The 18,183-nt window shown below is 39.2% G+C and overlaps 1 protein-coding gene across 2 annotated transcripts in view; it reads left to right on the top strand.

Moving 5' to 3' along the window:
- The first annotated feature begins 1,869 nt into the window (after positions 1-1,869).
- Positions 1,870-18,183, top strand: part of LOC132130980 (zinc finger matrin-type protein 4-like) — a 106,006-nt gene continuing 89,692 nt past the window's right edge. For both annotated transcript variants that reach the window (XM_059542906.1, XM_059542896.1), the window contains exon 1: positions 1,870-2,158. In XM_059542906.1, the coding sequence (XP_059398889.1) occupies positions 2,072-2,158 (87 nt within the window). In that variant the 5' untranslated portion in view covers positions 1,870-2,071. The remainder of the gene's footprint in view (positions 2,159-18,183) is intronic.

The following is an 18,183-nucleotide window of genomic DNA, read 5'->3' as shown; positions in this document are numbered from 1 at the left end:
TCTCCCACCCAGGCAAAAGGTCATCGAGGCAGTCGTTGAATAGGTCCTTCAGGGCCTCATCATTATACCCCATCCCCACTGCCATTGTCCAGAACATTTGCGCCAAGCACCCCACCTCACTCCCCTTTTGATGGAGAGTGGTTAGGTTGGAAAGTCTCCCTATCCGCTCCTCTATGGTGGCTGGGGAACGTATATGAAATCCCACACCGCTGGATCTTGGCATGATGGAGTCCTTCTGTCACGTACGGGAACACAGGAGACGGAAGATCCAAGTGCAGTGTAGGTTTAATAGGGTTATCCGAAATGAGAGTCAAAACAAGCCGGGGTCGTAATCAAACATCAGTCCAAAACAGAAACAAACAAACAAACAAGAACAGGAACAGGAACAGGAACAGGAACAGGAAGACTAGGAAAGCGAGGACACTAGGAGACGGAAAGTAAGGACTCCATGCAGACAAACAGAAAAGGACTGGTTAATATAGGGAGGATAATGACTAACAAGTGAAGACACCTGAGTGCAATTAACAGGAGTGCAATTACTGTGATGAAGGGACAAGGCTAGTGGGAATTGTAGTGCCTACGGTGAGGTGCCTGTGGGGAAGTGAGACCAATAGTAGACACCCAGGGAAACAGAGACCAGACAGCGTGACAGTTTTAAGATATGCAGACCTTTCAGTTCTTTTAGTAGACAAACATCAAAGAATCACTCAATTATTTTTAGTTCTTCTGATGAATATTAATTTAAAAATAAAATTCAACCAGAAAAGAAAATTCTTCTACACAAATTCATGACTTTCTGAACATACAACTAAGCTCAAAAATATGAAAATTGCAAGCTGAGATAAATCTTGTGGTTAGATTAAAACTTCTGCAAAGAAACAAGTGAAGAATATATATAAGAATATATAATATATAGCGCATACATGTAAATGTAAAATTTGAGCTTGTGATTTTGCAAAACTCTTGTCATTTTTGTGTGCAATATGTGTCAGACAGCTGAACATTTGTGTTAATGTGTCCTCAAATGAATCCTCAAGACATTTATCCCTTTCCCATTCAGACAGTTGTCTTTGGTCTGCCTTTAAAATGGTAACACCATTTATTAAAACAGAGGCATCTGTGCCAAAAATGGCAAGAAATAAAATCCAGATATATCAGGTGCACATACAGTGTGTGTGTGTATATATGTCCACACCATGGGGAGATTGAAAATACATTTTATTTGTAGGCCAAACACCCTTCTTGTCCTCATACCATTTATTCTGTCATACTACATTATACACCTGACAGGTTTGAAGCACAGACTCTCAAACCTTGATTAAGTGAGGTTGAGAAGCTTGTTGAGTAAACACTCACACGTTTTCAGAATGTGACAGCTCATGTAACACTGGCCTAAGTCTGGATGGGCTTGTTACTAGACATGGTGACCTGAAAATGAGATTTGATGCCGAGTGACTCTACAGACACAGGAAGCGATTTTCATTTGTTCATGTAAACCCAAGCAACCAGTCTTTCAGGCTTTTATGGTTTAATAAACCATGTAGACAAGAAACACTAATGACAGAATACTGTGCATTGAGATAATTACATCAATAATGAACAAACGTCATGAAATAAACAATGCTGAGCAGAATTAACAAAATCAGCTAGGCATGTTTATGAGTCTATTATGTCAAAATATGAATAATTTTCCTTTAGAATTTTTATTTGAAAAAATGTGTGGCTGTCTATCAGATGTATGGTTTTGTATCACTCTGTGGCAAAAGGAAATGTTTGCTGTTTCAAAGGATCTCAAAAATAGCCTTAGGCCACATCCTCTTTAGTGACATCCGGATGAACTGCTCCCCACCTGCCTGGGATCATTTTAAATCATGTGGCGTAGTGTCAAATCATGTAGTGCCTTATTATCTATCCCAGCTTGTATAGCCACTACTGCAGGAAAAAAGTACTCCAGCCATCTAGCCAATGGCGGACGGCGGGGCGGAGAACGCTCTGCGATTGAACTAAAGGACCGCAGGCAGCTGTACACGAGCATCCTCTATTCTCCACACGCGCCCACATCACACAGTCAATGGATTACACCTTCTCTCTCCAAGTGCAACACCATCTGACCGTGTACCCAACGCACTTATACGAGGACTACAGCTTAGAGTTACAGGTATGTTTATAAAAATGATGTCAAAGTCTTCGCTAGTTTGTTTAGCGGAGATGAGCCCGGCTCCAAACTAACCCTTCTCCCGACACTGTTGGAGATACTTGTCAAACGCACGAGCAACATTAGAAAACCGGATTACATGGTGGTGTTGTACTTTCTCAGATTTGATGCCGCTGTGACGTGCGAAAAGCCTGTTTTGGCGCGAGCTCGACGAATGTGTCGCGTGCTGTGATGTTTACATGGGAACTGCAATTACATTTCATAGTATCATACTTGGTGTTTAATTTGAGAGACCTCAACAGTAACATTTTCGTGTGGTCTTTGTTGTACCAAGAAGCAAGGATGACCCCGAAAAAGGTACATTTCGGTGGCACGAGGCACTGTTGACAGAATGCTCTCTGTTTCGTCAATCTCACAGCTGTTTCATTTACTGCAAACGATCAATTATGTAGCCTATCACTGTACAGTTCTGAGAACAGAGTCAAATCAGCGCTTTGATCCTCTTTTTCACCTGTTGTGATCTGTGTCATTTTGACTGGCTTTGAGGAACTGAAGAACAACCATTTGTGTTCATTTTATTTTTCTAATCTTTGTTATTAACGTAATAAGACATGCAATAATTTCCCTTTGTACTATATTACATACAAGTATTTAACTTGTTTAAGCAGCACCTGGCAGACAGACTCATTTTAAATGTTTAAACTTTAAGCCTTTGATATGAGTCTGTCCAGGTGCTGCTTAGATCACCTTTGTGCGGAACAATGGTAGAATTAATATTCTATTTCATATTCCTTGGAATGCAAATACATGACACAAAAGCAGATGTCTTTTTTGTAATAAGTGTCTTACCTGTTCTTTAACCCTGTATGTACTTGCTCACCCAAGACTTCAGATGACATGTGCTGTAGTTAGCAAAGAACCAAATGTCATTCTTTTAGTTTAAACTAGGGCATCACAATCAAATTTCTAATCGCGATTACAATTATGGATGCCACAGCATAATTGTTCAAAGTGTTCCACTTTATGGTATTCTGCACACTTAAGATATGTTTTTTTTTTCTTCTACGTTATCTTAAGGGTTTCTCCATTGTTTTAGTTTTAGTATAACATTATAATACCATTCATATTTTTACTTTTTTTATCATTTAAAGAAGAACCCAATCGAAGGCTTAAAACTATAGAAAAGCACTACAAGTTTTTCAGTTAGAGTGTTTCCAGCTTGTTATTTCTCATATAAATATACTGCATTCAGTTGAATCAAACAATTGTATAAACCTCATTCATTGTTAATTATGATAATTGTAATTAATAATCGCAATTACAATTTCAAGGGAATAATCGACAATTATAATTTTTGTATAATCGTGCAGCCCTAATTCAAACTCTATTTATTTATATTAAATTCTAGAATTATCATTTATGATTATAGATGAAAAATACATTATATGTTTTAATTTTTAGCAATTCATTAGTGTACCGTCTAACAAGTTAAATAGTTGTTAAGAGAGAGCAGAGTGAAAGTAAGATGTGAATTATTGATGTTTCCTTGACGCTGTTTTTCCTGTGCAGAGAAAAGAGGCTCATCTTTCATTTCTATTATTATGGTATGTTTATGAATTAAGATTCTCTGCCTGCCAGCTAGCCAGTGGAAAAAAGTATAAAGGGAGAGAGAGTAATGCCAGATATATCATCATCACTGTTCATTCATTATAGATGCATCATGGTCTGAACTGTCCCGCTGTAGTGTGGTTTTCAGAGATAAGGGAACTTTAAAGTTTGCTCATTTGAACATTATTTCCTTTCAGCATTCACACGTGAGCCTCCCTGCCTTATGCCATGCTTTTAAAATTAAGCCATTTTCTCAGTATTAGGGGCAGTGATATTGCACATCGTTGGGTGGTTGGTTTGCCTGAATGATCAGAGAGAATCATCCATGCACCACAAGGTGGCTCTGTTAGTGTAGAATCACCTTAGAATTACCTCTGGTTGGATCCTTTTTTTTTTTTAACACTGACTCCTGTGCAAAGCCTGCCATATTAAAGTTGCACTTTCTGTTGAGGTTCATTTTTGTAGACTGCCCTATTCACATCAGAATTTGTGATAAAATCTCAATAATTGAGAGTTGTTCAGATCATGATGTATATCTTAGCACATATCTTTTATAGTAAAGAACAGTTGAACTCTTTGAGACATACTTTTTAATTCTCTTATTCGAACTTAAAAAGAAAGGACAAAAATGCCGTCTCCATAACCACAGCGTCATAATTTGTCTCTCAGGACATCTGAGGCAGAAGTGACAGCCCATTGCCTCTCCAATACTGTGTTTCCATTGGGAAGGACAAAGCCCACACTTATGGAGAAGCTTATGGAGAGGAAAGTGCCTTGCCAAAGCCCAGGGATATGATATGTTATTATCTTTCACTATCTCCATTTCTGCTCACAGGAATTAAATAGCAAAGCTGAGGTTTAGACTCCCAGGCCAGCAATATTTCTACAGCAAGACTCACAGAAATACTAGCTACCCTCAATGCACATATGCTGACTGAAAACCTCCTAAAATGCCAGACATGTTCTTATTTATTGAAATATGGTGTTATCCAGTCATTTATTTGATAAAATAAGGTAGAAAAATTCAGTTGTTGTCCAAACATACCTCTTACATAAAATCTTATTATATTATTTATCGACGGTATAAGGGTTATTAGCTTTAAAGGAGTGAGGAAGGTTGCTTCTCTGTGCCCTTTATTTGAACCCTTCCTTCATTTTATCAGATGTTGTTGGAGTCCCTGGGGTCCTAATGTGATGAAGAAAATGAGTTTTCAAATTTAATCGAATTTATAATACGTGGTCTACATAAAAAGCCCTATAAGACATGTTTGTGTGGGTTAGGGTGTATATTGTTAACTAAAAGCACCTTCCATATATTAAAGGTGGAAAAAAGTTACCTCCAAATTAAATGGCACATTTAATAACTGATGTCGATGTTCAAGGTCAATTTTTGTGCTTACGCCCAGTGAATCCATTGTCAGTTTGAGAACCTTGTAGTACATGTTCTGAACTCTTTTCCAGTAAATAAGTAAGTTATGCAAAACATGATTTGTGTAGAATTAAATCAAAAAGTCACATTTTAACTTGTTACGTCCTCTTGCTTTGACCTAGGCTGATTCATAATTCAGGTATGAAAGAGATGAGTGTATGATAAAATGATTTATTTAAAAAAAAAATTTTTTGTCCGGTTTGAGTGTAATTGCTAATTGACTAAAAATAATTTTCCGAAGTTGTAAAACAAAGAAAAGACTATTTTAGATATTATTTACTTAGAAATTGCAATTTCTTTGTAATTGTTGAAATGTTCTCAATTTCCATGTGATAATTGTTTCTACACCAATTTTTGTTTTATGCTTCTGGAAGATACATCATATTCATACATACCCGATTGCCGAGGAGCAGCATGTGACAAACATAATGTTTGTGTTCAGGATTCAAGTTGATCAACTGATGATTGCTGTTCTCATAAATACCTCATAAGCTATATACATACACATATGGTCTTGTAATGATAAAACACTTCCTAGTCATCCGGAAGAAGGAGGCGGGAACCGGCGGACAATCAAAAACATTTTAATAACAACAAAATAAACACAAAACAGCGCACCAGCCCCTCACGGACGACTGGTGCGCATAAAATAAAACCCAAAACACAACTAAAAGCCCAGGCCTGGTCCTCTCTCGTCCTTCACTGTCGTCGCTCCAGTTTTTATATCCTTCCATCTCCTCCATGGGCCTCGAGACCGGTGGGACGAACAGGTGTAGTTCATCTCCAATCACTCCCCCGGCCTCGCTCCCATGTCCCTCGGCCCCGCCCCACTCGTCACATACCCCCATCGCCCCTCGCAGGCCGGGGGGTACTCCCGAGACTGCGCTCTACTCCCCCCCCCCCCCTCCCTCCGGGGGGCCGCTCCCGGGGACCTGCGGGAACCTGGGGGTAGGACAGGCGAGGCGAGAGAAAAGGAGATGGAAGGAGGAGCGACAGAGACGAGAGAGGGGAGAGAGGAAAAAAAAAAAAAAAAATTCCGGTTCCCAGACGCACCGCTGCTCGGCCCTCCACCAGCTGGGCGATCTCCTCCGCGGTGCCTGGCGGTGGCACTGGACGGCCCTCGGCGGACGGCACGACACTCCTCCGCCGCCCGGTGGACGGCGACGGCTCCTCCGGTTTTGGGCAGCCGGCAGGAGTCCCCCGTTCCCTGCTCCTCCCCGTTCCGGCGGAGGCAGCAGGCTCCGGCCACCTGGCGAACGGCGCCGACTCCTCCGCTCCCTCACGGACGGCAGCCGTCTCTCCACATCGTGGGCGGCCGGTAGCGAGCTCGCCCGTCCCCGGCAACTCGCTCCAGCCCACCGCCTCGAGCGTCCATGGCGGCACACTCCTCGCCAGCTCGATGGCAGCGAGGGATCTTCAGCAGCGCGTCCCTCCTTCTCCCGGGCTTCGGCACCACTGTAATGATAAAACCTTCATATTCATCCGGAAGAAGGGGGCGGGAACCGGCGGACAATCAAAAACATTTTAATAACAAAATAAACACAAAACAGCGCACCAGCCCCTCACGGACGACTGGTGCGCATAAAATAAAACCCAAAACACAACTAAAAGCCCAGGCCTGGTCCTCTCTCGTCCTTCACTGTCGTCGCTCCAGTTTTTATATCCTTCCATCTCCTCCATGGGCCTCGAGACCGGTGGGACGAACAGGTGTAGTTCATCTCCAATCACTCCCCCGGCCTCGCTCCCATGTCCCTCGGCCCCGCCCCACTCGTCACAGGTCTCTCTCTCTCTCTCTCTCTCTCTCTCTCTCTCTCTCTCTCTCTCTCTCTGGTGCGCATGCGTGGGCGTCTGCTGAGTGGGCGAGCGAGCGAACGGAGCGTGTGTGTGAGAGTTCTTTGGTGAGAGTGAGTTTCTTTTCCTTTTTTTCTAAACTACTTTTGCTTCTGTCTGCCAGAGTTTAACTTAGGGTTGCGTGAGGTGTTCAGGAAGCACGGTCTCCCAGCGCGTGCTGGTTGACAATGGCATCTTCAGAGTGCGTGAGTTATGAGCGTCTTTCTCGCCGGCATGGAATCAAGATCGCGCCGGTAATGAATTGCTCAGTGGAAGACTGCAGTTTAGCGGTCGGACAGATTGTTGGACACGACAGTATAATGTCAGCCTCTCGAATGAATAGTGCTGTGGTGATCTTTTTGGATAATGTTGAGAAAGTAAACAGGGTGGTGGAAAATGGAATTTCTATTCAGGATACGTTTACTCCAGTAATTCCTTTAGTCCAACCAGCAAAAAAGATAATTTTGTCCAATGTTCCCCCGTTTATAAAAGATGATTTATTGATAACGGAATTGTCTAGATATGGAAAAATTGTTTCACAAATGAGGAAAGTTCCGCTAGGCTGTAAATCCCCTTTACTTAAACACGTAGTCTCTTTTAGACGACAAATCTTTATGGTTCTTAAAAGTGAAGTCGAGGATCTAAGTGTGGCGTTCAAATTCAAAATTGATGGCTTTGACTATGTTGTGTATGCAAGTTCTGAGACTATGAAATGCTTTAAGTGTGGATCAGAGAGCCACATTCGTAGTTCGTGTCGTGTACAGACTGCAGATGATGAAGAGGTTGTAGATGCTGTCGTCACTGGTTCGGCCGAAGCTGATCAGGCTGAAGGTGCGTCTGCTGCACCAGAGGCAGGAGCGAGTACTGCTGGGGAGGGAGAACCCGAGGTGATAGAGGAGGAAACGCTGATAGATGCTGTCAAAGCAGCTAAACGGGTTACTGAAGAAGACATTAATACAGATTATGTGGGCGATGACGCACTGTTTAAGACACCCCCTGTTAAGAGGAAAAGAAATAAAGCAAAGATGAGGAATGAAAAGTCAAAACAATGGTCTGAAACACAGGTTGATGAATGTGATAATGTTGAAAGTAATCCTGGTGAAGATTCTGCTAGTGAAACTCTGGACAATAAGAGTAGAAGGAATACATGTAGTGACTATTCTTTTGATAAAGTCAAATCTTTTCTACAAAGATCAAAAAATGTGAAAAATGTGCAGGTTACAGACTCTTTTCCTGATCGTAAAATGTTTGTTGATTCTGTTGTGATGTTGATGAGGAGTGAGGGTGAAGAAAAGTTCACCGTTCAAGAAATATATAGATTAAGGAAAATTATTGCTAAACTAAGATCAGAACTTCAGGCAGAGGATGGGTTTGAAACAATGTAGTCCTCTCTGCCTTTACATGCTGAAAGCTGCCTTGTGTGTAATCCTTCTCTCATTCTTCTTTATGAGCGTGGTGAGAATAGGCTCTCTTAATATGAATGGTGCACGAGAGGCTTATAAAAGGGCATTGTTATTTGAATTATTAAGACAAAAGAAAATTGATGTGATGTTTAGTCAGGAGATGCACAGTGATGTGTTAAATGAAATTGATTGGAGGAGAGAATGGGAAGGGGTGGTGGTGTGCTCTCACATGACCTCTTCTAGAGGAGGGGTAGCTGTGCTTTTTGCTTCACATTTCACTCCTGTTTCTTTTGAGGTGAAGCAAGAAATTGCTGGTAGACTAATCTTTGTACGTGCACAGTTTGAAAAATGTAATGTGGTGTTTATTAATGTATATGCTCCTAATAATGGTAATGAGAGAGTTTGTTTTCTTAATGATCTTAATGAAATCTTGCAGAGCTGTAATTCAGATGAATATGTGTTTTTAGGTGGGGATTTTAATTGTACTGAGGATCGTGTATTAGATCGAAATCACGCTGAACCCCATGCAGCTTCCAGTCGTACCATACGCACCTTGATTGAAACCCATAAACTGTGTGATATATGGAGACGTTTAAACAGAAATGATAAACAATATACATGGTTGCATACTCGGGAGAATTTTATCTCTTTGGCCAGATTAGATAGACTCTACTGTTTTAAACATCATTTCAATATTGTCAAAAGCTGTGTAATTAGTCCTTCTGGGTTTTCTGATCATGCTATTGTTATTTGTAAAGTGTTTATATCAAATATAAGGTCAAAGAGTGCCTATTGGCATTTTAATGTATCTTTGTTGAGTGATGCAAAGTTTAAAGAGGTTTTTCGCTTTTTTTGGAAGGAATTTAAATTAAAGAAAAAGTGTTTTACAAATTTAAAACAATGATGGGATGTTGGAAACAGTATACTTTCAATGTCTCTAAAAATATCACATAAAAAATGAAAGAACTTGAAGAGGAAATTGTTGAGGTGCAAACAATATTGGAGTCCAATGGAGAACAAAATAGTGTTGATGTTCTCAAGTCCAAAAGGATGGTTCTTGCCAACCTGCTAGGCGTGAAAGCAAAAGGTGCATTGGTTAGGTCACGCTACCAAAATTTAACACAAATGGATGCCCCATCCAAATTCTTTTTTAATTTGGAAAGAAAGAACGGCCAGAGTAGATACATTCACTTCTTGCGATCAGAGAACGGACAAGAGCTTACAGTGCTGTCTGAAATAAGACAAAGGGCTGTAAGGTTCTATAAGGATCTGTATGGGAGTGAATATAAAGATGATGAGGAAATGTCTTCCAGTTTTTATCAAGGTTTACTGAAGCTTCCAAAAAAGTCAAAGGAGGCACTAGAGAAGCCCTTGTGTGCACGAGAGCTATGGAAAGCACTGCAGATTATGGAGAGTGGAAAAGCTCCAGGAATTGATGGGCTCCCAATTGAGTTTTATAAAGCCTTTTGGGAGGTGTTGGGTGAGGATTTTTTGGATGTTCTCAATGAGAGCATAGCTGAAGGTCTTTTACCAGTAAGCTGTAGGAGAGCTGTGATCACTCTCCTACCCAAGAAAGGTGACCTTCAGGAAATTAAGAACTGGAGACCAGTGAACTTGTTGTGCTCCGATCTGAAAATTTTTTCTAAAACTCTGGCAAATAGATTAAGAGAAGTGATGGGGGACATTATACATCCGGACCAGAGGTATTGTGTGCCTGGTAGGTCTATTTCTGATAACATATTTCTTGTTCGAGATGTAATGGAGGTTGCTGGCCTTCTGGGCATTAATTTAGGACTCATCTCCATTGATCAAGAAAAAGCTTTCAATAGGGTTGAGCACCAATATCTTTGGAACACCCTTGATGTTTTTGGTTTTGGCCCAGGTTTTAGTGGAGTAATCAAAGTGTTATATAAAGACATTGAAAGTATGCTAAAAATCAATGGTGGTTTGTCCGCCCCTTTTAGTGTTAACAGGGGCATCAGAAAATGTTGTGCACTCTCTGGAATGCTGTACTCCTTAGCAATTGAACCATTATTAAACAAATTACGGTCTAATATAGAAGGTTTACTGTTACCTAATGTTAGTCTGCAACACCAGATATCAGCTTATGCTGATGACGTAATGATAATGGTCAATGGGCAGAATGACATAAATACTCTGGTAAAAATAATTCAAGAGTTTGGAAATGTATCTGCTGCTAAAATAAATTGGAGTAAGAGTGATGCCTTAATTGTTGGAAAATGGGAGAAGGGGCCACCTTTATTACCTGGTGGGTTAACTTGGAAAAAAGGAGGTCTTAAATATCTAGGTGTGTTTATTAGAGATGCTGTCACACAAGAAAAGAACTGGTTTGGGGTGGTTGAAAAAATAGAGGGTAGGTTAAAAAAATGGAAGTGGATTCATCCACAACTTTCTTTTAGAGGACATGTTTTAATAATTAACAACTTGGCTGCTTCAACATTGTGGCACAGGCTGGTATGTGTAGACCCTCCTTCCGCTCTGCTTTCAAGATAACAAGCAATGCTGGTAGACTTTTTTTGGGATTGGCTTCACTGGGTCCCTCAAAGCATACTTTTCTTGCCTATGGAAGAAGGAGGTCAAGGTCTGGTGCATCTGTTCAGTAGACTTGGAACTTTTCGCCTGCAGTTTATCCAGAGACTGCTAACTGGGCCTGAAGATCTAGTCTGGAGGAAAGTGGCTCAGAACATATTACAGAGGATTGATGGACTTGGACTTGACAGTACTCTGGTTTTAACGGATCACAAACAACTGAATTTCAAAGGACTTCCTCCATTTTATCATGGATTATTTAAAATGTGGGGACTTTTCAGTCTTATCAGGGTTTGTAAAACAGAGTCATTGTTTTGGTTACTTGAGGAGCCTTTGGTTAAAGGATCTCGTTTTGACTTGTCAAATGAGTGTTTGCCAGGTCTTTCATTAAGACTTTGTGGCTCTGGTATGGTAAAGTTAAGGAACTTAATTGATGTGGCTGGGCCTCACTTAAGCAATGCTCTTGCACTGGCCGCCATGTTAGGGCAGAGGTCCTCACGCCAAACTGAATTTATTCTAAAACTCTGGAAAAAAAGATTAACAGAGGAAGAATTAATTATGCTACAAAACTTTGCTGATGGAAGTTTAATTCCAGATATAAAAGATCCTTTTCCCAAAGTTGCCATTTCTCCTGATATGAGAGGTATGTCTAGCATACTGCTAGATATAGAAGGTCTAAAAGATCTGGATCTGAGTTTAGCTGAAGGAAAAGAGCTGTATAGGTGTTTTGTTAAAATTTTGAATAAAGGGGCATTAAACCAGAAAAAAGATACTATTTGGCGAGAAAAATTTGGTTTACGAGAGGAAGACAAGCCGGTCTGGAGGGTGCTATACAAACCACCATTGAATAAGCAGTCTGGTGACTTGCAGTGGCAGATCTTACATGGGGCTATAGCGGTGAACGCCTTTGTCTCTGTTATTAACTCAGATGTTGTTGATAAATGTGTGTTTTGTGGGATAAGAGAGACTGTTTTTCATTTCTTTACAGAATGTTTTCGATTGGGACCGCTCTTTGCCTTGTTAAAGGGCTTATTTTTAAGATTTCAGGAAAACTTCTCTCCTAATGCCTTTATTTTAGGATTGAGATATTGTCAAAAGCAGAGAATAAAGTGGCAGCTGATCAACTTTATTGTTGGACAAGCAAAATTTGCAATATATGTCACAAGGAGAAACAGAATTGAAAACAGACCAAATCAAGATGCTGTAACTCTTTTTAAAGCTTTTTTAAGAGCTAGAGTGAGTGTTGAATTTAAGTATTATCAACTAATGAATGATTTGGAGTCTTTTGAACTACAGTGGTGTTTTAATAACATTATTTGTGTTGTAATTGATGGAGAATTAATTTTTGATAGGTTGTTAATTTGAGCTTGGGGTATATGTTTTGATTTGTTTTGATTTAAGTTGTTTTGTAATGTTTTTTATGTCTATGTATAATAAAGGTGTATGAAATCTCAAAAATCTCTCTCTCTCTCTCTCTCTCTCTATATATATATATATATATATATATATATATATATATATATATATATATATTTTAGACCAAGTTTTTTACATTACATCAGGGGTTTTCAAAGTTTTCAGACTGGGGAACTCTTTAGTTCAGTGGTTCTCAGTGTAAAACAATATTCAAAGCCTACTTAATATGAATAAAAATAATAATTAATAGATTAATAAAATAAATTAATAGATTAAAAAAAATGCTTTAATTGCAATTTCTAGTTGTAAAGATTTTTAAGCTTGCCATATATATATATCCTGTATAAAAATGCACATGGCATTTAAAGATTTTCATGAATTTACGATTAATATTTACAGGTCTTGAAATCACACTTTTAAAATGATTTAAATTAAAAAAAAAATCAAAAAGTCATCTTGATGCCCACTAGTGGGACCCATCCCACTGGTTGAGAACCACTGCCTATAGTATAGGGAAGCAATGATATTCTAATTCTGGTTGATACAATAATCTGATCATTATTTTTGTGTACCATAATTTCCTTTTACCACAAAATTAATTTGAGATAATTGGCAGACACCCTGCACCATTGCCACGGACCCCAAATTCTCATGCATTTTTTTGGCCCATCTGAATGTTGAATGTCTTCCAATTAAAGCATTTGAACAGGATAATGATGTTTGACCTTCAACTAGCTACAGGGAAGAAGCAATGAGCAAAGTTTTTGCTTTGAGAATTAAAATGAAATGACATTGAAGTAGGACGTTTGTAAAGGTGAGGAGGGTAATAAGTGCTTAATGTCATGTGATCGGTTCTATTGTAAGGTAATTTGAAATAGGCCTAGCTCACAAACACCACATTTAAATTAGATGCTGGGTTATTGTAGCATGACCAAATATTACATAAAGCCATCTTAATTTACTCCATGATAATCACCCACCATGACAAATGTATTATCTGCTAGGAGCAGGTCGCTTTCCTTCATCACGCTACAGTAAATTCTATCACATCTCCTTGCTCCTCTGCACATGACAGCAGATGTTTTCCCCATCCCCTGGACACATAACACCACTGTCTTCTGTAGGATGATGGAAAAAGCATTTTGTACTATATCCACATAACAGCCCATGTCCATGATGCATCCAAAATTCATGAGTCTGGCAAAGAGATATACTTGGTTCTTGTGCACTGAAACATCTGCTGTGTAAAATAATCTCCTCTGTCACTTTATTTTGTAAACCATTGGGGGGAGTGGACTTGACCCACTCAGCCAGCATTTGGCTTATGACCAGAGTGTGAATTTCAGGGGATTCGGGGGGTCTGACCCCACTTCTCAATTCAATATATGAGGGTAAATAAATAAATCATTTGCAAATATCTGCACGATTGCAAATGTTACACTTATTTTATACATCAGTTACAGTAACCATACAGTAAGTTTATTTTGTTACATTTTTGACACAATATTATCAGAATTGTCTGTTTTTGTGCAGATTTGCCAGCACAAGTGTTATCTATAAAGCCACAGGAGAACTGTTTTGCATCTCTGATCAACACACAGTGGTGATTCATTACTGAATGAATCCACATTTTTGAATGAATCGATTGAATGAATGATTCAGTGAGTCATTCATAAAGACAGTCACTTGCTTTGTTTTCTGAATGTTTCATATTTAGAATATAGTTTCTTTCTTAAAATCATTTTGTATTTCAAAATTTCATTTTTTATGTTATATTTAAATGTTATATTCCTTTCTAAAGCTACTTTTTTTAAATGTCTATTTAGTGCTTTTGTAATTTAACACAGTAATGACTTTAAATTATCTTTAATTAATCAGCATATGAAGTGCCAATCAATCTTATTAATGAGATTAATTAATTAACTTGACAGCCCTTTAAAGCATAAAAAATGACACAATAAATTCATGTTAATTTACACCAGACACCCCACCCCACACCACATGTGCTCTGACCCCCATCACTGTGTAATTTGCACACTCCTTATGATGCAAAGCCCTGTCAGAGACTCTAAACAATTATGTGAATACAACAACATTAGAAAGATTAGCAGATGAGAACAGGCAGAACATGCCAAGCAGTGCAAGACTCTCTTTTTTTCTTTTACATTATTTATCTTATTTTCTTGAGACATATCTTCTCCTGTCAGTCCTGTTTACGCAGTATGAGGAGCTACTCAGGACGTGTTATTTTGGTAAAAATTTGATTAAATTTTAAAGATTCATACACTTCATATTTTCAAATTCTTATATGTGTGTGTGTCATGGTTTCCAAAAAATATTAGGCAGCACAGCTATTTTCAACATTGATAATAATAAGAAATGTTTCTTGAGCAACAAATCAGCATATTATACTGATTTCTGAAAGATCTTAAAACTGGAGAAATGGCTGCTGAAAAGTTGAGCTTTGCAACCACAGGAATAAATAGCTTTTTTTTATATATATATATTTAGAAAACTGCAATTTTATTGTTATTTCACTGTATTACGGTTTTACTGCATTTTTATCAAATAAATGTAACATGGATAAGCATAAGAACCTTTTTTTTATTTGACAACCACAAACTTTTGAATAGTAGTGTGTCATTAGTCAATATTATTTGTAGTTATTGAATCATTTTAATTATTACAGTGATAAAAGCAATTGATAATCTGAACAGCAGTTTTAACAAGAAAAACAGCAGTTTGGAGCTGTAATTTAATGAATACATATGCATATCAAGACTGATGTGAAAAACTTTTCATATTCACAATGTATGAATACAGTACACTCACTGATAACTATGTTTAGTCATTTAAATCCGTGTTTTATCTTTTTTCTCTCTCTTTTTTGCATCAAGGTAACGACGCAAAACCATGAGAGTTGTTTCTCAATACGTGCTGCCTATATGGTAATTCTTCTTATTTGTATACAGCACACACAAACGCTCTCCCTGTGGTTCCAGTTGCTTGAGGACATGAGGACATTTCTCAGCAACCAGCACGGATGTGTGTGTGTGTGTGTGCACGCCTGTTTAAAACATCAGCAATTTACTTAGTCAATTGAAATTGAATATTTCTGACTGAAATGGTTTTATTTTTGTGTTCCTCTTCTCATCCCACACTAGCATCAAATTAGCAGTTGAAGAGGTGTAGTTAGGCATATTCTGCCCAAGCCGCCAAACTGATGTCATCAGAGAAGGAATACCATTCCAGAACAAATAATCGGATTTTGATTAAAGATTACCTAGACAATCTATTTTTTTTTCAGTGGATTAACTTGCAAAGATTAATTGTTCACTTTAAGACTAGCAATGTCGGCCAAAATAAATACTGTAAATCTGGATTTCATGTGGACTTTAAAGTGGAGGTTGGCTGGGTTTTTTCTAGGCTTGATTGTGTTAATGGGGTGCAGTCTAACATGAGTTTATGCTTTATTTTTCACATAATTTACCTTTTATTCCACACAGATCTGTCCCTTCTCTCACAGACTCCTGGATTATTTCCTGTTATTATGAAGCCCCTCCCTCAGAAACATGTGATGGGCTGAGATTTGTCAGCTGGCTCAGTGTGTTGTGATTCACTAAAACGCCTCTAGAGCGCATCTGAACATCCCGCCCCTCTCAAGCTCAGAATGTGCTCCGGTTGTATTGTAAACAATAACATCCAATATATTGCTCAACCCTCTACATTGCGAGTAAATCACTCCCATATGTGACTAAATCTTTACCTGGGCGACTAAATTATGTCTAAAATTAGCCATCAGCCAATAAATTGTCAGATTTTACCCGCCAGTGTGTGAGTTGGAGGCTAAGTGAAAGTTTAGCACAGATATATTTTCACTCTCCAACCACTGTCTGACTGAGCGCTTCAGAGTTTCACTCTCCATCAAGCGATCTGGGATATTTTAACAATTTTTTATGAATGGATGTGCAACCCGCCTGTATTTGATGTACCGTAAACTCTAATGTAAAGGCGCACGACTCTCCGTCGCTTTGTCTCACACACACAGAGAGAGAGAAGAGAGAGAGAAGAGAGACAGAATTGACGTGCCACATGTAAACAATATTCCTTGATGTACTTTCCTGTAAAAATTATGGCGTTCTCCGGTAGTGGGCGGAGCTAATGCGCAAACGGCAATCTCATTGGCTGGTGCTCACCTATTATCATCCCTGTATTGATTTCAGCAAATCAGTTAGAGCGAACGCACACAACCTGATTAATATTCATGGGTTAATCCTTAGTGTTTTCTATATTGTTCTTATTAGTAGATTTCGTATCATTATCTTATCAGCATTTTTGTTAATTTTTACACAATATTTTTTTACAGAAACACTGAATGACCAAAAAAAGCAGCACCACATCGTAAGTTCAGTTAAAATGACTAATATGCATTCAAACATGGTTGTCAAATTTTAATTCTAATTACTAAAGTTCTCTTATTAAATAATACTTAATTATTATAATGCTTGAATGACTGATGTTAAGAGTGTAGTTTCAGATATTAAAAAAACTGTGCCATTCTACAAACATATAGGGGAAGTCGTGGCCTAGTGGTTAGAGAGTTTGACTCCTAACCCTGGGGTTGTGGGTTCAAGTATTGGGCTGGCAATACCACGACTTACGTGCCCTTGAGCAAGGCATTGAACCCCCAACTGCTCCCCGGGCACCACAGTATAAATGGTTGCCCACTGCCCTGTGTGTGTGTTCACTGCTGTGTGTGTGCACTTTGGATGGGTTAAATGCAGAGCACAAATTTTGAGTATGGGTCACCATACTTGGCTGAATGTCACGTCACCATCAGTCTGGCGAGTAAACAAAAAAAATTACTAGCCAATGGCGATTCAACTGCCAAGGTGTCCGTAGAGGGTTGATTGCTTATCAATTTGAGCCCGATTGAGACGCAGAGAATATTAATGAGGAGGATCATACAGAACTTGTGCAAGCACGGCTCTTAATGTTATGTTTATTTGTTGTTGTCTCGTACTTTTAGATATGCTGCTGTTTGTAGCGTCTTCTGTTAGCTTTTAATATACGGTTTTATTCTGATTAAAGCTTTAATACAGCACAGCAACCGTACGAGCGTCCATGTATAACACTTCTCATTGCTATGTGAAAATAAGTGTATAAATGGAACAGTTTGTTGGAGCTTATCTGACAATCTGAGAGAGAGAGAGAGAGAGATAGAGAGAGAGAGAGAGAGACGCAGAGCAGGAACAGGATTGAGAACCGCTGCTTTAGAACATTGGTTTTGAAACTTGTAAATCCATGAGAATCATTAGGTGAGTGAGTGCAGGTATAACGTACTCGGTTACGAACGTAACCTCGGTTCCCTGAGATACGGAACGAGTACTGCATATGGGGAAAAGCTCCTTTTTTCCTCGATACTGAAGCCTTTTTTCAATAACGCAGTGCAACTGCACTGCCATTGGTTTAATCTGTAAACTTTTTTAAACCAATGACAGCACTGCGCAAGCCTGTGGCGATGCAGCGCGCCAAAGCCCGCCAAAATGGGCGGGGCGAATGGCTATATAAGCAGGCAATCGCCAGAGGAAATCAGGTCATACGACTGAAGCGACGACACTGAACACGCAGCCTCGTGGCACGGCATATAACGCAGTACTCGTTCCGTATCTCCAGGAACCGAGGTTACGTTCGTAACCGAGTACGTTCCCTTTTGATACTTCACTCATACTGCGTATGGGGAACGAATTCAACCGCGCCGTGCCACGGTAGGGAACGACAAGACTTATCTT

Source organism: Carassius carassius, chromosome 4, assembly GCF_963082965.1.
Source record: "Carassius carassius chromosome 4, fCarCar2.1, whole genome shotgun sequence".
In the NCBI taxonomy this organism is placed as follows: Eukaryota; Metazoa; Chordata; class Actinopteri; order Cypriniformes; family Cyprinidae; genus Carassius; species Carassius carassius.
Note: the sequence above shows the minus strand (reverse complement) of the source record. Positions and strands in the feature narration are given on the sequence as shown.